This window comes from Arachis hypogaea, chromosome 17 (genome assembly GCF_003086295.3).
Source record: "Arachis hypogaea cultivar Tifrunner chromosome 17, arahy.Tifrunner.gnm2.J5K5, whole genome shotgun sequence".
Lineage (NCBI taxonomy): Eukaryota > Viridiplantae > Streptophyta > Magnoliopsida > Fabales > Fabaceae > Arachis > Arachis hypogaea.
In genome coordinates, this window is record NC_092052.1 from 130,494,609 (window position 1) to 130,515,680 (window position 21,072).

At 31.9% G+C, this 21,072-nt stretch overlaps 2 protein-coding genes across 2 annotated transcripts; both read left to right on the forward strand.

The window, feature by feature from the left end:
• Window positions 1-11,659: 11,659 nt before the first annotated feature.
• On the forward strand, window positions 11,660-12,352 carry LOC140180772 (uncharacterized). Its single transcript, XM_072222065.1, has one exon. It carries the CDS (start codon window positions 11,660-11,662, stop codon window positions 12,350-12,352), a length of 693 nt encoding a protein of 230 aa, XP_072078166.1.
• Window positions 12,353-17,629: 5,277 nt separating this feature from the next.
• On the forward strand, window positions 17,630-19,615 carry LOC112766656 (RING-H2 finger protein ATL43-like). Its single transcript, XM_025812552.3, has one exon. It carries the CDS (start codon window positions 17,996-17,998, stop codon window positions 19,214-19,216), a length of 1,221 nt encoding a protein of 406 aa, XP_025668337.1. The 5' UTR covers window positions 17,630-17,995; the 3' UTR covers window positions 19,217-19,615.
• The last annotated feature ends 1,457 nt before the right edge of the window (window positions 19,616-21,072 follow it).

Below are 21,072 nucleotides of genomic sequence, written 5' to 3' on the forward strand. Positions count from 1 at the left end.
CTGTCTTTCTTTATCTCTATCGGAATTCTCAAAGGGGGCTCCCCTCTCTTGCCAATAAGATTTAACTTTGTCGCTTATTCTTTTGACGATTTCCATTTTTTTTTTTTGGGTTATTCATTTGTTTGGGTTTCATTTCATTCTTTGACTGCTCCCCCCTCCCCCAAAATGGGAAAAGACTTTTAGGAAATTGCTGGGGGTTGGTCTGGAAAGACGACATGGGAGGGGCATTAAAGTTCTTCTCTTACATAATTTCGAGTTGGATGAACAGATTGCTCCTAAAGGTTTAATAAGACATTAGATTCTCATTCATCAATAACTCGACTTCCAACTTCTCACATGGAAGGGTCCGGTCTGGAAGAAGAGGAAAAGGAGTTCACCTCAAATCAAGGTAACGCGCACTTAATCTCTTTCTGACACAGGCACGATGCCTTACCACTTGACTATACTCCATATGGCCTTTTTTTGGATGGTAGAACGAATGGGGAGCCCTTGAACCTTGAAGTAGAGCTCGAAGAATGAGCCGTGCAAGAACGCGAGGATATATCAAGTAAGCAGCAAGTTCTCCCTTCACGGACCGACTACAACAAGCTCGCGACTCTTGCTTATGTTGGCGTATTCTAATAAGGATTGCCTTATTCCAGATTCAATAGCAACTGGAAGCCTTTCCTTAGTTTTAAGAGCTTCTTTGCCAACTTCTATTCCTTTTTCATTTCCCATCATTTCATTTGAATGAAGGACACGATTGGCTGGCCACATGTCTTCGGAGAATTCTGATGGACGGCACTTATGATCAACTTTCTCCTCTTGATCGACTAGAGGGTTCGACTGGTGTCATCTGTTCAGTAGATTTAAAGGCGGCGACTAATCGCTGGCCTTTACTTCTGCTGTTCGAGCTAACGTAGGTCCTATTTGGAAGGTCTTTTGCTTCAAGTGCGGTTAATTCTGCACTTGCTACAAATATCTTTCAGGTAGCCTTTGTCAAGAAGAGAACACTGCTATAGCTCCAGAAAGTGTGAGTTTGGCCCCAGGATAGAGAGAAAGGTAAAAGAAAGAGGAGAGTGATGTTTCGTTTCAAGTTCGAGATCTCGTGTAGGAACAAAGCATCCACTCTTCTCTTCCTACGTTCGTGCCTGATCCCTGAAGTAACTTCACTCGACTTAGAGGAAAAAATGAGAGAAGGTAATAACTACTTATTATAGATACCAAGCCCATAGGCTACCTGGCCTAGGAAAGAAGGATGATCTTAGAACTCTTTACCACTGTCGCAGCTACAAAGAAAGCAAAAGAGAAAGACCAAGACAAGTATGACCTGCAAGCATCCTCTTTAGATTGAGGTAACTGACCTATTGGAATGAATTGGTTGCCGGGCTTGAAACCATGTCTCCCGAGTTCTCAGTACATATGGCGCAAGACGTGACTCCACATCTCTAGTCCCGCCCGGCTGGCACTCTTGATCGAGGAAGCTCCGTCCAAAGGTCCACATAGAGGCGGTCACCAGTTGCCTAAGATCAAGTCCTAAGTAGTCGAAGTATTAATGATGGGTCAAACGAGAAAGTAGAAAGTAGTAAGGTCTTTGTAACTCTTGGTGGTCCTCGAGTCGCAGATCACACACATTCCGTAAATCAAAAGGGGAAGCCTACTCATCCATCAGCTCCTCTCATAGATCGGTGCGGTTTTAAGAAGCATCTAAGCACAGTTCACTCGCGTTGATCAATCAAGAGCTTTGCCACCACTCCTTAAGGTTACCTGTTTATCATACACTTCTTGCATTGTTTCCCACGCTTCATACCCCCTCTTCTTAAGGTAAGGTAAAGGGCCAGGCATGGTGGGGTAGGAGCATTCAGTCGGCAATCTTTTTGGCTTGACCAAGAAGTCTTATGTCCTCCGAGTCGCACGGCGTTTTAACCGAAAGAACTTCTTTCGCAATTCATGCTTTTCTGTTTTTATGACCAGAAATTGTTTCTTGATTTCCATTTTAAATTGTTCTCTAGACTTTTTATCAATATGAGATGATCGTAATACAGTATATAAGACTCGTGATTCAGGCAATCCAATCTTCCGTGTGTAAGGCCCAAAATGGTTTTCCAAAAATGGGTGATCAAAAGATCGAATCACTATGCGTATCTTGGTGGTCGTTACTTTTGGTGGTCTTTCTTTTTGGCTGACTCCTCTTCCTATTCTATTGATCAGAAGCATCCAGCAGCGCCGTGCCAGTAGAAAGAGTTAAGCTACTAAGCTAGGTTGTTGTTGGGGAACTCGGTAGAAGCGATTTTCCGCTTCCGCCTCTATAGGCTTCACAATGGCTCCCCGGAAATGAAACTAAGTTCGTTCCCTTTCGTCAAGTAGGTAAAGTAGGCATACGAACCCACTTACTTTTGCTTTGCCTTAGACTCTATTGGAACAAAGCTAAGAAGGAGGCGGAATGGAGAAAGGACAAGGGCGATCTTGCTTGGCGCAAAGGCTGCTGGTTCGGGGAAAGGGTACTAAAGGTCCTTGGACTTCCAGGCGGTTCTTCTTTTGGACAGCTATTCACCGTTGGATCTCGCCAATACAGCCCCCTATAGTTTTCGTTACTAAGATATCTTTTTTTCATTGTTCCCAGGAATTTTTTGGGTAATCCGCTCCCATGCTGCAAACAGTCAAATCTGAACCAAACCTTGTCACTCTTTTTTCCTCGCGAGCAGGAAGCACACCAGCAGCATGCGTTGCGTGACTCTACTGTATTTTTTGCACTTGACTGGGTGGACAGTTGACCGGAAAATAACTTCGATTCGCCTGGATAGCTGGTGGGCTACGTGCTTATCTTGTGTGAGGCTCAAGGGATGGTATGAGTTCTTTACGATTAGACTCTAAACTCTTCTGGCCTGAACAAGATCACATCCAAAACATCAAAGACGGGGGGAAAAGCCATTGCTAAAGGTGGTGATGGAAAGCCAAACGATGGTAGGCCGGACTACGAGGAGAAGAAGAAAGCATATGTGCCCACTGGCTAGCGGAAAGGGGACTTCACCTCTTTCTCTTTCAAAAAGCTGGCTGGCCCAGAGAAAATAGCCTTGAAGAATGATAGAAAAAAAAATAGTCTCATGCTCCTTACAACAAAGCCAGAGAGCCAGTTCTTTCCAACTATCTTGGAGTTGCCCCCTATTTCAATCATGCCTATCCAGATTCTCTCGATCCAGCCGAACTTACTTCAACTCCACTCTTATCTAAGCCCGTAAAGTCCTCCCTCTCTTCTTCCTTTCCCTCTACAACCTTGCTGGGATTTCTTGATTGGGTTATCATGAGATGCAGTTCAGTTAAATAGATAACTCCATCTTTCCTGCCAGTCTGTCTAGCCCGTCTAGTAACAATATCTCCTCCCGTTCTAACAGACTGAATCATAACGTGTCATTTCAGTGATTTAAGCTCAAAATCTATCTGTAGAAAGCTAAGATTGATTGGGGTATTTCCTTTAGGGTCATGGCTCTGATAGAAAAAGTCTGCATCCAGAAGAGGTTCCCAAAGATTGTGGAGGACTGGATATTCGTTGTACCGTACCAGACCAGATACATCTATTGAGTGAGAGAAAGGTAGCAGCTTATATATATTATTCATTTTGGATATGGATAGGGATCCCCAGATTCCCGTCACTATGGATTGATTGTCTTTACCTAACTATATGGTAGTGGTCTAGGGAGCGCAATTGCCAGAGCACGGGAGAATGAAGAGTAATGATTTCAGCAAGAGCAGCCGGACGGACTACTATAGTAAGTCCAGTGACTACTAGAGTAGAGTTGAGTCAAATGGTATGGTATAGCAGTCTTTTCGAGCGAGCCTCTAAGATCCTCTGTAAACCCCCATGATATGGTAAAAGGAGGATATTAGATCACTGTAAGTGGAGATTCCTCTGCAGAAAGTCGGATGAGGGGAGACCTTCACATCCGATTCAGAGGACGGGAATATCCCGACCCTACTATCATTATGCCTTTCTAAAAAAAAAATCGGTTCTTACATGAAGCGCATCTTTGGACCATATAATTTACTGGACTTAGGTGAAAACACTTACCTTCGTCACATTTATATGCCGGAATATAATTAGACCGACAAAAGCCAAACTGATATGTGATGTCTAAGTAAAATGTCTCAAATTTGTCATATGAATCCTTTTCTTTGGTTGGTTGTAATTTGAACCTTCACAATAATATGCAATTATCATGTTACCCTTACGTAGACCCTGTGTTAATGTGAAATAGTTATGTTATATATATATATATTTTTTTTTTCTATGCTATAAATTCCTGCATTTGAATGCATGCCGAAAATTATGTCATTTTTGCACGTCAAGTAAGTAAAATACATTGGCAATGTATATCATTAAAATGGGTGTCAGATTTTGGCATCATCACGAAGAAGTTACAAAAGAAAGATCATTTGCACGACCATGACCACACGATGAGAATTAAGACGTGAAAACAATTACACAGCAAAAGTATGAAAGCCAAGATAAATGCATGGCAGATCAAGTTGCTTCCAATAGCGTTCTACATTATGTCATTCCATCATATCTGAAAGCAACTTTTGAAGAGTAGATAGATAAGAGTCTCGCTCATTATAATAACTTTTTTTTCAGAATTTATTATTGCTGTAAAGTAGTTTTATATATCTACATCTAATTATCTAATATTCCATTAATAAAAATAATTATTTTTTACATTAATCACATAAATTATTATTTAAAAGAATGAATATAATTAAATAATTATATAAAATATTTTATATTATTAATATATTAAAATTAAATTTTTTTAATTCTTAATATTTGAATTTGAGATTGACTATTCGCTAATTGATCAAGATAGTACTTTCTACATTGATAGTGCATGTTATTGTAGTAGTATTCATTTAAAAAAAAAAAAGAAAAAAAATTGAATCAATGTAAGTACTTTGCATAAGATATATAGCTCTTAACTTTCACAGCTAAAATTAGAATGTGTGTGCAAATTCGTTGAACACTTAATTAGTATTAGTATAGGCTACGTTTGTTTTTGAGAACAGAATAGGACAAGACACTGAGAACATGATAGAATAAGGCACTGATGGATAGAGATACAAAATTTTATGTTTTTATATTCTGTTTGGTGATAAAATAAAACAAATTATGAAAATCTAATTTATTCTTTTTTTTTTCATTCAAAAAATTTGAGATGAAAAATATAATTATGAAAAAGGACATTGTCTCTAGACACATTGTCTCTGTCCATATCTCTTCTGTCAAACACGATTTTGTGTCTCTATATTCCTGTCTCGATGTCCTGTCTCTGTAAACAAACGCAGCCATACATATGATTATTGCAATTGAAGAATGAAAATGTATTTATATATACTTTGGATATATAAAGCTTTTATGAAGTATCTAAATCCACCGATCAGACAAAGGAATCTGGATACATTTTTTATTTTAATTGTGAAGCAAAACTTGATTAGGCTGTTACTGCTAGCTTTGTCATGGATGATTCCAACATTAAATGATCATGCATGTTACTGTTGTGACTTGAGAGTTTTTCTTCAGAAGACAAGAAGATTCATTGTTTCAAAGAATCCACAGTAGGACAAAATTAACTTATACATTGGCACTATTGCCCTTTGGCCCCATTTACATACATAACAAGACATAAACATAAAATTGAAGGTAAGACAAATAATCACCCACAAAACATGTTATTGATTATTTGTGACACTAACTATATATTATTAAACAGTTAAATTAATCTTCAACTAATTTTAAATCAAATATTTTAATTTTCAACTAATTTTTATTGCTTTGAATTTTTTTAAAAATTACTCTTGCTAAATAGATTAGTCCTTATTATATCATTTTTTATAAAATTTTCAATATGCATAATTGATAAATAAATTTTTAATAAACTTTAGAGTAAACTACCAAAAATACACCCGAATAATTTTGTCGCTACAAAATTATGTTATCAACAAAAATACCCTCAAATAATTTTAAAATTCGACAAAAATGCTCAAAAAGATTTTTTTTTAAGTGATAAATGACTTTTGTATTTGACAAACCGTTTATGCATTTGATCCAAAATTTTATAGGAATATTTAGATAACTGTTTAAAAAATACACAAAAAATTGGATAAAAAATTGATCTCAGTATTTTTTTTTTATTTTTAAGTATTATTGGTTGTTGACAAAAAAAAATCACAAAAAATATATATATACTTAGCGAAAAATCACCAAATTTTAAGGATAAAAATATTTTATTTTTCTAATCATGCTTGCAAAAAATTGTATCAAAATTCAATTTTTAAAGTATTTTTTGAGAATACATATTTAATGTTGGATATTTTTGTTGCATTTTAAAATTATTTGAAGACATTTTTGTCAATAACAAAATTTAAGTGCATTTTTTGTCCACGACAAAACTATTTAAGTACATTTTTTGTGGTTTACCTAAATTTTATTATAAGATAATAAATCCTAAAAAAATAATTATGATAAGACAAATTAATTCTCCTTTAAGTATCAAATAGAATCTATTTGATAGGTAATTTTTAAGGACTTCTACAGTGATAAAATTTTGTTTAGGATCAAGTGTATGATGTGAAACTTTTTAAAAAAACTAATTTGGTCATAAAAATAAAGGGAAGTGAATGATTGATCTAGTAAATATTGTTACAGATATGGTTGTTGCTTTAAAATCGATTTTAGAACAACATCAATAGTGAGATCTAAAAGGTAAATATGTAAAAAATTACGTTTTTAAATTGAGAGCAGTATACTCAAATGAGCACGAAGATCTTGAAAAATTCCATCTAATACTAAGATAAAGAAAACAAAATCCATTTTTATTAAAAATACGTAATTATTTAAGTTTTGAACCATAATCATATGTCTTTAGTCCCATATGACTTAGACTTGATTTAGGAAAATTTTGACTTTTTATTACAAGTAGTTTATTAAATTTGATTTTTAAAAGATAATTGTTAAAAAAAATTACAATATCTATATTTGATAAATTAAACTAAAAATAAATTTTAATAAGAAAACTAAATAATAATTATATTTCATAAAATAAATTTTAAATTTTAAAATAATAATAATAAATATAAATAAAAATATAGAATTTGGCCTTAATAATTAATTAAATATAATTATAAATATATATTAATATATAAGAGTTATATTAAACACTTTAATTTTGATAATAAGTACAAATTGATATTAAAAATAATCTTTTAAATAATTTTAAAAACATCTTAACTTTTTAAAATTACAAACATAAATATATATTTTTATTTATTAAATATAAAATAAAATACTTATATTTTTTAAAAATATAAATATTTTTTTATAAAATTTTACCAAATCAATGTTAATTATAAGAGTTTTTATATATTTATTTATTCAACTACACATCTCTTCTTCGTCTCATTGGAGAAGACTTCAGAGCTTCTTCCTAATAGTTTACCTTTCAAGTAATTTTTTTTTTTAAATTTTCAGAGATAAATTCTCTCAATTTTTTTATTATTTTATTTATAAAATATAATTTCTTATTTTATATTCTTTAAGTAGAAAAAATATATATAAAAAATATTAAATAATTAAAATTATACTTTATTAAATAATTAGAAGAAAAAAATTGAGGAAATTCACACCCCCTCTATCCCACTTAGTTTAAACCCCTTCTTCACTCATTATGATAAATTAATAATTGTTATTAACAGTAGTAGCATATAGCAGGCTAGTACCTATTATTCATGTGAAACATTATTGTACAAAGACAAATAGCAAAATATTTGTCTTGATCGTGTAGCTGCAATAGCCACTCATTCTAATTTCTACAAAATAAAAAATGAATAAATAAATAAAATGATAACTACATAATCTAGCACCGCACGTTCAATTTGGCTTCACTTTTATATATATATATATATATATATATATATATATATATATATATATATATATATATATATATATATATATATTATTGTGGTCCAAATCCCTATCTTATATAACAAGAGCTATCTACCAAATCAAAGTTATTATTCCAGCAGTATGAATATATAACTCGACAACTAAGCCGTTGTTGTCTTTTGTGTCAATCTCATCCGAATTTTTATCTGTGTATTAATAAATAATGCATTAAAAATATTAAAATACTTACTTATTAGTTACTCACAATAATTATTCGTGTTGAAATTTAATCCACTTGACTGATACCGATGATTCCATAACATTCTACACTTTGTTCTTGCCCCATCAATCACATGTATATTATGAAACACGGACACGCATGTCAGATACATTTTGGACACGACACTCGTCTGATACGCATGTCTGCTGTTTTTAATTATGTCTGATTTTCTTTTAGATATTTTTAGACACACCTAAATACAATCACGTATCTGCGTGTCCAGTCTTATTTTTAACATATATTCTTAAAATAAATTTAGATATAGTATATATTATTATTTATTAAAACAAAAAATATTTTAAATACTTGATATAATTAAAATAAGATATTAAAAAAATTAAAAATTTTAATTTATATTTTAATATCAATAAAATATTAAAATATCATTACAATTTATCTAAAAAATACTTTATATTTTATATATATGTGTGTCCTCGTGTCATGTAAGATTTTAAAATTTGCGTGCCGGCATGTCCCGTGTCGTGTCGTGTCCTATATCCATGCATCATAGCATATATATAATAACCAATACTAGGTCTAAATCACCAGAAAGCACATGGTTAATTAATTAAAAGGAAGCTCATAATAGGTGTTTTACTTCAAAATCGAAGTGGTTTAATATCTAAATTTTAGAAACAAATCTACTCTTCTTTATGAATATTTATTTTTGATAGTGTATTCAAAATTCTTTTAATTGATTAAAATAATAAAAGAAAATTTGAAAAAAAAGTAAATAAATTTAAAAGTAAAATGGTTAAAATTAAAATGAATAACATTAAATTTAAATAAAAAAATAAATTATCGAAGGACTTTTAAAATAAAAAAACAGAATGCTGAATCTTAAAAGAAATTAAAAAAGTAAATTTGTTGGAAAGATAAATTTGTAAAAAAAATAAAGATTACAAGAAATTTAAATTGAAAGTAAAAGATATAGAAAAAATTTTACAAAAAAAAAAGCTCTTAGCAGACTCAGAAATTTGATGGGAATATAAGTGTGCGAAATTGTTTTTTGATATGAGATTCCAACCCTTTTTTCTTTCATCTTTTAGCTATTTATACAGCTTTTCAGCCAATCAAAACCAAACAAATATATCCCATATGAATATAATCTTGAGTAACCGTTCTCACGCTTTGAATGTTGTCTATAATTTTCATCAATTGTCTTCACTTATTAACTTCTTCATTTCTTCGATTACTTTATTCTTTTTCAATAAATCCTTATCAATCAAAATTCACTTTCTTATCGATATGCTATATCGACCCATTAAATAAGTTTCTACTTCGAAACTCAAAACTTATTTATTTTAAGTGTGTCTCTAAAAACTGTTAATAGACATATTGACATAAGCAGGTAGCTTGATGAGACTACTCCACATGATGCAAGGAACAACAAAAAAGCGAAGCAAATTAAAAGCAAAGAGGATAAACACAAAGTGATGATCCTTGAAAATAGAAGCATTAAAACAAAATCCATATGAGAATACAGAATCACTATACAGCCTCTTCGACTTCTAGCAACATTCATGACAAGGGAACAAGCAAGAGAAAAGTTAACGTATATACAGTAGTAGTAGTAGTGACAAAATAATTCATCATCTATGTTTGTATTTAAAGGGTAAAACAATAATTTAACCTTTTATGTTTAAATTAAGTCTTAATTTTACTTACATTTAAAACGTCATATTTTTTTAATATCAAACCTCTTGTTTCGTCATTTTTTTTAATTAATGTTCATGTCAAAAATTGAAGTTTTTTTTCTAAAAATATATATTTCTTTTGTTATCATCTTCCAAATAACGATAACAATCGTATATATGATGACCATATATAATAATAATTGTAGCAATTTGAAAATTAGATTGATGAAAAAAATAAAAGAAAGAAGAAGAGAATAATGAAAGAAAAATTTTATTTTAAAAAAATAATTTTGATCAAAAATAAAAATAAGACAAATAAAATATTTAAAACAAAATAACTTTTAAATATTAGGATAAAATTAAGATTTAGTTCAAATATTAAAGACTAAAACAACGCTTTATCTTTATTTAAAACTTGTTATTTTAAAGTTATAAAATAAATTTTAAGAATTTAGTTAATATATATCCATCATAGATTATTATTAATAGAAGTTTTTACATTTTTATTTCAATAAATACATAATAAATATAATAAAAAATTTAAATTTTATATTTTTTCAAAAAGAATTTCGGTCAATAACCCTAAGAGATATTGACTAAATTCATTCAATATCAAAATTTAATTTAAACGGTTTTTTTCATTGCTTAAATTATGAACCCAACCAACTCGGTATTCATAAATAATTCTCCACTATGCAAAAAAGAGCAACTGTCAAACAATTGTCAAATACAATTATAAAAGAATAATGTCACTCGTTAATTTCTTTATATATATATATATATATATATATATATAAAACATTTCATTCAAGAAAATTAGAAATTAAATAGACTTATCTTTGTCTTTGTTCTTATCTTTTAAAATTCTTAAGAATCAAATATTGAACTCACTCTCAGATTTTAGTTCAATATAATTGTAACTTGACCTTCATATTTTTTCACACATCAGTGCATGAGTACATATACGTAATATTTAGTTAGTTAGATTTAGTTAGAACTGACTTTATTTATAATTAGCTAGATTATTACTTTTAGTCTACGTATAAATATACTAATTTATTAATGTATAAATACTATTAATATTTTTAATACTCTTTGTTTTATTAGGTATTATGTGACACTAGTAGATCACAATAGTATAATAGAATATGAAAAGGTAACTAGTATAATTTTTTTTTTGTTATATATAACTGTACTTTTTGTCTCTATAAAGATATGATTTATTCACTAATATAATAGACACATTTTTTCTCTTTTTTAGCTTGCATAGCATAATCTTTCTTTTTTTACTAACAAATCTGCAGTTCAGAACATATTTTATCATGGTGCGGTGAGCGTGGAAGAGCTAGCTACAAATATTGTTAAGTAAGAAGTGTGAACTTTGCCTCTTCTTTCTGCGATATCCATGGCAAATCGAAAAGCTAGAGTAGAGAATCCAGAAAATTCGCAACTGCAAACATTTTCAATGAGTGATTTACAAAATCTCACAAGATTGATGAATCAACTTGCCAGCCTTCAAACGCAAGTAGGGAGATCAACATTGAGCCCGATTTAAGACCAGATAAGTCCCTTCTACCTCCATCCAAATGAAAACCCAGGTTTATCACTAACTCAAGTTTCTCTTAAAACTCGAAATTATCACTCATGGACGAGATCGGTTTGGCTATCCATCAAATCGAAGAACAAGTTGGGATTTATTGATGGAAGCATTCTAAAACCTGAAAAAACTGACTCAACCTATGAAGCCTGGACAGATGCAACACATTTGTACTATCGTGGTTGCATTCTTCTCTAAGCACAAAGATTCTTCAGAGTGTTCTTTGGTGTAACATGGCCTCGGAGCTTTGGAACGATCTCAAGCACAGATTCTATGAAGGTGATTTGTTTCGGATAGCTGATCTTCAAGAAGAGATGTTTGCGATAAAGCAGGGAGATCTATCCATCACTGCATATTTCACTAAACTTAAGGGAATTTGGGAAGAACTTGATGAGTTCAAACCAATCCCATCATGTGCCTGTGGAGTATCATGCTCATGTGGACTAAAGATCATAAGAGAATATAGAGACCAAGAACATGTTGTTAGAATTTTGAGAGGATTAAATGAGCAGTACACAATAATGAAATCACAGATTATGTTGATGGTGCCACTACCCAGTGTGAATTCCATCTATTCTTTGCTTTTGCAACAAGAAAGACAATTAACCAACTCAGATCAAAGTGAAGAAAGGATGCTAGTTAATGCTGTCAATATTGGAGGAACTGGTAATGAAAATAATAAAGGGTTTGGTATAACCTTGAATGCAAATTCTTGTATCACAAATCGAGGTGGCAAAGGTGGACGTGGCCGAGGCCGAGGTAGAGTTAGTAGTGGAAGAGGAATGATGAGAAGTTATTCTCATTGTAGGAAGGCTGGACACACCATAGAGACCTGCTACCATAAGCATGGATTTTCTCCTCATTTACAAAAGAGATTTGGAGTAGCAAATGTGAACAATATGATTGTTGCTGAGAAAACATGTTGAAATGGCAACATACCTGATATGCGTTCAACTCAAGAGGAGAATAGTAAAAGCCTAGACAACAACTTATTTTTCGAAGATCAAAAACAAGAATTGATTTCTCTATTCCAGCAATATAAAGATGATTTTGCTCATAATTCTCTTCAAACACAAGCTATAAACACAATGATAGCTCCTTCAGCAGATATACACCATATTTTATCAGTTTTTCACATTGCTTTACACACACAACTAGATAATTGACACTGGTGCCATTGCACATGTTACTTTTTCTCTTCAAACCTTTCACTCTCATCACACAATAGATCCTGTATTAATCAAATATCCAAATGGAACTGAGACCATAACTACAATTAGTGGAACTATAATTTTAACCCGTGATTTTTACCTTACAAATGCATTATATGTGCCCTTTTTCAATTTTAATCTCATATTTGTGTCGAAAGCAACTAATTTTTTACCTTGTCAATTTTTATACATACTGTGAGATACAGAACAACCTTTTCTTGAAGATGATTGGTCATACTAGACAAAGAGTGGCTTGTATATCTTCAAGTCAGATGCAACTTGTCAACTTAGAAGTAAAGAATAGAAAACTAGTCAACATCAGTAATTCAGTTAGTGTTGCTGCTATCACATACACTATAAATCATGAAACTTGGCATTATAGGTTAGGACATGTCTCAATTGATAAGTTTCAAGAAATGAAAAAGAGTTATCCTTTTATTATATGTCCATTAAAAGGTGAACCTTGTGAACCATGTCATTATGCAAAACAAAGAAGATTGCCTTTTTATTTGAGTCAAACAAAATCTGTCAATTTATTTGATTTAGTGCACATGGATATTTGGGGACCTATTTCTATCCATCTTTTGCTGGCCATAAGTATTTTTTAACAATGGTAGAAGACAAAAGCAGATTCACTTGACTATTTTTTATGAAAAATAAAAGTGAAACTTCTTTTTTTTATCCAACAATTTGTGCAACTAATTGAAACCCAATTTCAAACTAAAATAAAAAAATATCGGGACTGATAATAGAGCTGAATTCATTATGAGTTCCTTTTATGAAAAATAGGGAATAATTCATTAGACTTCATATGTTGAGACACTTCAATAAAATAAAGTTGTAGAACGAAAATATTAAAATATTTTGAATATTGCTAGGGCACTCATTTTTAAGGCTCATCTTCCTAAAATTTTTTAGAGATATACTGCATCACATGTTGTACATATTTTCAATAGAGTGTCTAGTTCATCTATTAATAATAAAAGTCATTATCAGATTATTTTTAGTAAAATACCAAACATTCAACACTTCAGAATTTTTGGATGTCTTGCATTTGCTTCAACTTTAGTTGCAAATAGAAAGAAATTGGATAAAAGAGGAAGAAAATGCATTTTTCTTGACTTTAAAACAGGAACAAAATGATATCTTTTGATGGACATTAATAACAAATAATTTTTCATTTCTAAAAATGTAATTTTTATGAAAATTTCTTTTCATATAAGAATAATCAAGTTTCTCATCAATTTGAACATGTTTCCAATTCTAATCATAAGCTTACATTACATAATCATGATCCTATGGATGTCTTTGATAGCAGCACATTATCTTCTCATACCTTATATTTACATCCCATTCAACATACATTGCCAAATACTCTTTCCAACATAATTGATGTTCAACCACAGCCAACTTTACCCATTTCTTTGAGTTTACCAGCAGCACAGTATCATCTACTATCCCATTATATGATGAAAATTCATCTAATTCTCAGCCACTGATATTAATCCACCTCCTTCATTAAGAAGATCTCTTAGAGAAAGACACAAGCCAAGATACCTTGATAATTATGAATGTATGCAAACTACTGTCTCTGATAGTATGGTCCAATCATCAATCAGAAAATGGTATCTTCTTTTCAATTACTTGAGTTACAATTTCCTATCACAATCACACAAAGCACTTTTCATCACAATTTTCACAAATCCGAAACCAAAGAACTATGAGCAGGTTATTCTGAGTGATTGTTGGCAAAAAAATCAAAGCTGAGCATGAAGCATTGGAGGAAAGCAAGACCTGAAAACTTACTACTCTACCAAAAGGGAAGCATCCAATCGGATGTAAATGGGTATTTAAAAAGTATAACTCTAATGGGACTATAGAAAGACACAAAGCAAGGCCTGTAGTCAAGGGTTTCACTCAAACACATGGGTATGACTATTTTGATACCATTAGTCCTGTAATCAAAATGACTACCCTTCGTGTACTCTTAGCAATTGCAACTAGTAAGAACTAGTTTATTCATCAATTAGATGTGACCACTGCCTTTCTTTATGGTAATCTATCTGAAGAAGTCTATATAAAGTTGTCCCTTGGTTTAAATGTATAGCTAGGAATGGTTTGAAAGCTAGAACGATCCTTATATGGCCTTAAACAAGCAAGTCGCCAGTGAAACTCTAAGTTATGCTCTGTCTTGATTGCTGCAGGTTACACACAATCAAAGGCAGATTATTCCCTTTTTCACCAAATTTTCTCCAACAGGTTTCACTTTTATTCTTGTTTATGTCGATGATTTGGTTCTAGCGGGGGATGACATAGAAGAGATCCAACGTGTGAAGATGAAATTTGACACTTTGTTCAAAATCAAAGATTTAGGAAAACTAAAATTTGTCTTGGACATAGGAATTGCAAGGAGCAAAAGGGGAATAACTTTATATGATTATATCAAAAGAAGTATACTCTTGATCTCCTAAAAGAGTATGGATTATTAGATTCAAAACCAGCTAGCATACCTATGAATTATTCAATTCAACTCTCAAAGTTATTAGAAACATTGTTGAATTATGCTAAATCATATAGAAGACTCATTGGAAGGTTGATATACCTCACTAATACCAGGCCTGACATAAACTTTGCTATTAGCACGTTAAGTCAATTTCTAGATTGTTCCGCAGAGGAGCACTTCAAAGTACCCTTACATGTGTTGAAATACTTGAAAGGAACTCCTAGAAAAGGATTACTTTTTGAGTCTGTTTGTGACTTGTCCCTCCGTGGTTTCTCAGATTCTGATTGGGGTACATGTTTGAATACCCGAAGAATAGTGTAAACGAGATAAGAGTAGATAACGTATTTTTGTAATAATTTTTAAAATTATTTAATTTAATAAATAAAATATTTATTTAATTTATATAAATAAAAAATCCAAAAAATAAACCATATTAAAAAATATTAATTAATTAAATAATTAATTTAAATCTTAAAAATTAGACAATTATTTATATTTATAATTAAATTAAACATTTACTAAGTGTTAACAATTATAATTTTATTAGTTATTGAAATATTTTTTTAATAAAAATTAGAAGTCTAATTTAAAGTTAAGAATGGGATTTTGTTTGTAATTAAGTGTTAAGTATAATTTTTATTTAAAATAACGTATTATTTTATTTAAAGTACACTATTATAATTATAATTAACTGTAATTAGAGCATTTCTAGTGCTAATTTTAATTTTAATTTTATTTTGAATCCTACAAAAATATTTGTGGACCATATATTATAAATAATGATTTAAAATTTCAAGTGAAATTTGTTCTTCTAATACTTATTCTTAGTGTATGTTTGAGCGCCACTAAATTGATAATTTTTTTTTAATGAAAAAAGATCTTTTTTTAGTGTGTTTGGTAATTTTTTATTAGTAAAAATAAAAGCACTATAAAAATAAAAATAAAATCTTTTTTGAGAAGTTATAATTTCTATCTTTTTAAAAAAACATTCTTTAAAAAAAAGATATTTTTCACGTAATAAATAAACAAAAAAGTACTTTTATATAGTTATACCCAAACATAATTGATAAATAAAAAGATCTTTTTGCATGAGTTATCCAAATATAAAATTATTTTTATTTTTCTATAAAATCTTTTGAAAAGAAATAACTTAAAAAAAGATTTTTTAAAAAAACTTACCCAAACAAACTCTTAGTTCATTTAAAATTTTATATTATTTTTAATTATTTTATCAATATAATTACACGAATGATAAAATTTTATTAGTTTTTTTTTATCAAATTAATGCCATATTTCTAAGATGAATTTAAAATATGATTTAATCTAAATTAATAAAAATAATTAAAATTTAATTTATTTTTTTTTTATAACAAATCGGTTTATTTATATATTGGTTCAACCAAATCTATTTAATACATTGAACCAAAATTATGCTAGACCAACCTTAGTTTTTGTCTATCAAAATGAGCGCATGTCCACCACAAGATCTTAATCCCAAAACATATCCAATTATCTAACTTTAAGATTAAGCAAAAGTCATTTTTGATGACTTCATTGGAGTGGTCGTCTAAAAAATTTGAATAATTTTGTCAAATAAAATTTATTTTTTATAGATATAATATTATTTTTGTTTTTTTGCAGATAGACTCGTCAGTATCTAAATCTTTCATAATAAAAAATAGTTATTTATTCTAAAATAAAGTTACATTTAAAATATCAAATTTTAATAATTTAATCTGGTATTAGAAAAATGAGACTAAAAAAAAAACATTTGTGTATGAGCAATCCTTGTGGTCCTTCCAAGCTATATTTGTAGTCTATGCCTAAGCTAATTAAGAACATGATATGATGGGTTCCTTTCCTATATGATGGATGATGATTTCTTGATGGTGAGAGGCCGTTGGATCCATCCAACCTACGTAACAATTTGAAGAATCATAACCCCTTTTTTGTCAACCTTTTTATCTCTGCCGATATTGTTGGGTTATTGTCCGATGTTTGTTGGTGTTTTCGTCATCTATACATATGTTGTTTTCTCGTTTCCGATAAATGTTTTTTCTTTCCCCTCACTTCTAATAATTACATGAGAGATAGAAAAGGCTCTTTTAGCATGCATCAAAATTTAGATATAATTTTGAAAAGTAATCATTTTGTCAACTAGTATTTGCTAGCTAGGATATATAAAGTACAGTGTCACATGCATGTTGTAAGAGAATTGCAGATAGTTAATTGTAATAAAAATTAATATAAAAAATGGTTAATAAACTTGTCATTGCATGGCTTCTCATGTTGGAAATTTTGCTAATCATCGATCATATGTTCAATTATGTTGCGTACATTATTATATGTACCTCTTAGTATTAATATATACGTAGAATAATACACAATACTCATATTTCTCTTATAGTGGAACCAAGCACATATATGTATTTTTCTTGTGAAAAGCATACTTTTTAAGTTACACATAGCACTTGTCATGTAGCATTATTATATACAAAGATACATCCAAAAATTGTTTTTATATTAATATTGAATTAATAAAGGGCAAACGTAAGGTATGTTATTTGTCTTGTCTTTTTGTAACTTTTTCCCCTGAATCCCTACCACATAGAATCTCTTCCATAACAGCCACTAACACCATAACCATTAACACACACTTTCATTCGTTCATTCATTCATTCATTTTCACTGTCCTCTTTCTCACCATCCTCACATGATTGAAATTTAATGCTCACAAACAGAGCCCAGCCACTTCCCTCTTCTCTCTCTTCTTCTCTCTTAATGATATTTTCCACATAAACACTACCATCACTCCATAACCACCATTTTCATTATCATTGCTCTCACTCTTTCACATGGCTTCTTCTTCTTTTGCAACTTTCAACCTTTCATTCTTCTCGTTTTTAATAACATTCACTTTTCTTCTACTTGCTAACCTCAGCACTGTTGCATATGCAGTGGCTAATCAAACTAGAGAAACGCCGCCGCCGCCACCGCCACCACCGCCGCTGGATTCCCAAAGAACTTCATCCGCCTTCAAGCCAGGCATGGCGGTGGTAGTTGGCATATTAACCACCATGTTCTCTCTCACCTTTCTCCTCCTCCTCTACATCAAGCACTGCAACGGCGGCGCCACCGACTCCACCGGAGCTACCGGAACCCGCTACAATTACACCTCACGCGCGGCAACATTCGCCGGAAGAAAAAACTCCGGCATCGACCGTTCCATAGTGGAATCGCTTCCAATCTTCAGATTCGGATCCCTCCGGGGACAGAAAGAAGGACTCGATTGCGCGATTTGTCTCGCAAAATTCGAGTCCTCTGAAGTCCTCCGGCTCCTCCCGAAGTGCAAGCACGCGTTCCACGTGGAGTGCGTGGACACGTGGCTTGACGCGCACTCCACGTGTCCTTTGTGCCGGCATCGAGTGGATCCGGAGGACATTCTTCTGGTGGAAGATAACAATGCAGCCGCACCGGTGCACCCTCAGAGCGAGAACGAAGCGTGTTCGGAGAGGTACGAAACACGGCGAGTCTCCGGAAGGCACTCGTGGGTTGGTGAGAAAGAAGGAGGGTTCTTGGAGATCATTGTTGAGAACGAGAACGAAACAGAACGACGAAACGCAGCGCCAACGTCGTCGTTTAGGAGGTCGCTTGATAGTGCCACGTGTGCAACGACATCGAAATCGAATAATAATAATAACAAGAAGTGGTTAATGCGTCCAAGAAAAGACGGGATGCTGTTGGTGAAAACGACGACGCATCAGGAAGCGGAGAAAGAGAAAGAAAGGAGGAGCACCGGTGCGGAACGGAGGTTGGAGCACAGGATAATTGTCTCTCCTACCCCTAAACAATGCGGTTACGATTATAATGGTTTGTTGCGAGGGCAGTTACAACGGTGGAGCGATGTTCAGCCGTCGGATCTACTTTACCTGACATCGGAGATGATAATAAGTAAGCATAATAACGGTAGTGGTGCTGAAATCGGGGGCAATTTGGTAATTAACACGAGGAGTATGTCTGAGATAACGGGATTGAGCAGGTTTGTGAGGAACGGTAACGGTAACGGTAGTAAGTAGTAACAGGGAAGAAGAACAAGGAGTAGGAGGAGGAGGAAGAAGAGAAGAGGGGGTTGTTACGAGGTGGCTGGGATGGATATCAAGGACGCAGACACAGCCAGCTGTACGGTAGGGATGTTGTTATTAGCAGACACGGCCTTCAGATCTGAACGGATGAGAGAGAAGGTGATGTGTTTTTGTGGTTTTTTTTTTCTGACTCTGACTCACTAAAGTACTTGTGGTACTGTTTACTGAACTTGGTGACTGCTACCATATGCATTTGTATCTTAGCGCAGGAATAAGCTTATTTTTCTTTTCTCGATTTTTAATTTGAGAACAAAACAATAGTATTATAGTAGTACATTATTATTATGTAAAAGAAAAGAAAAGAAAAAGAAAATTGACCCTGATTTGTTCAAATTCAAAGCTGTGTTAAATTTGAGAGATTTGTTGTTGGAGTAGGGTTGAAGGAAGGGAGGAATTGCATTGGTGAGTGGGAGAAAAGAGAAAAATGGAGAGGGAAAAGGATGATACTATAGCATTAATAGGGATTAGGGATAGGGCGTAGTTGAGTAAAGAGTAGAGTGTAGAGAGAGGTAGGGGTGGGGAAGAGTGAAGGGTATAATTAAGAAAAGCACGTGGATGGAAGGGACATGATCCTGAACCAAGGACGCAAATGTTATGCTCTTGTCCTTTGTAGTTTCTCGATTAATTATTTTTCTCACTATTATTTATTAAATTTAAATATTTTAAAATAAAAAATAGTAAAATAATAAAATAAAAATTAATTATTGTTAGATTTATAATTTTCATCCTATATAATTTTTATTATTTTAATTTAATAATAATTATTTTTTATTTTATTATTTTACTAATTTTTTTATATAAAAGATCTTGATCTTTAGAAAATTTTTTTTATTCGATTGAAATTAGTATTTTTCAGTGTTATGAGCCATTAAAGTAGTATATGACTTATATCTGAATGAGGTCACAAGTCTTTTTGGTTTACAAGTTTTATAAGTTGGCACAAACCCAACAAAAAATACTATTACACTCCCACATTCAAGAGTAAATAAACGCACGTTATTTAACCACTTCTTGTTTTCAAAGCGCGCTACTCACCATGCATTATAAGCGACTCTTCTTCTTCCTCCATGAAAACGAGTTTTTTGCCAAATTTGAAGATAATGGAACTTCAGAAATACACCCAAACGATTACAGAAATACACTCAAACGATTACAGAAATACACCCAAACGGTTACAGGAATTCACCAAAACGATTATAGAAATACACCCAAAGGATTACAGAAATACATCCAAAGGATTACAAAAACTACACCCAAAGGATTTAAGAAATACACCCAAAATTCGTTGAAGTACACCTTATGCATAATTCAGAACTCTTTCTCTTTCTCCTCCTCATCTTCTGCTGCTTCTTCTTCTTCAAAAACGATTTCAGAGCTTGATGTCAAAAAATAATAGAAATCGAGAATAACGAAGAAAGAAAACAGAGAGAAAAGCACGTAAATGAAGAAGGAGAAAGAGAAGACAAGAAACGAAAAAAGAAAAGAAGAAGAAGAAGAACGTGCATTTAGAAGAAGATGCAGTGAAAACGTGCAGTAACGGTTGAAGAAGGAGAAAGAGAAGGCAAGAAACGAAAGAAAAGAAGAAGAAGAGGAAGAGGAAGAAGAACGTGCAGCAAGAAGAAGAACAAGGTGTAGTGAAAACGTGCAGTAATGGTTGAAGAAGAAGAAAGAGAAGGCAAGAAACGAAAGAAAAAAAGAAAAAGAAGAGGAAGAGGAAGAAGAACGTGCGCAAAAAGAAGAAGAATGTGGATTTGTAAAGACTTGTATAAAAAGACTGTTTGTACGTGGAG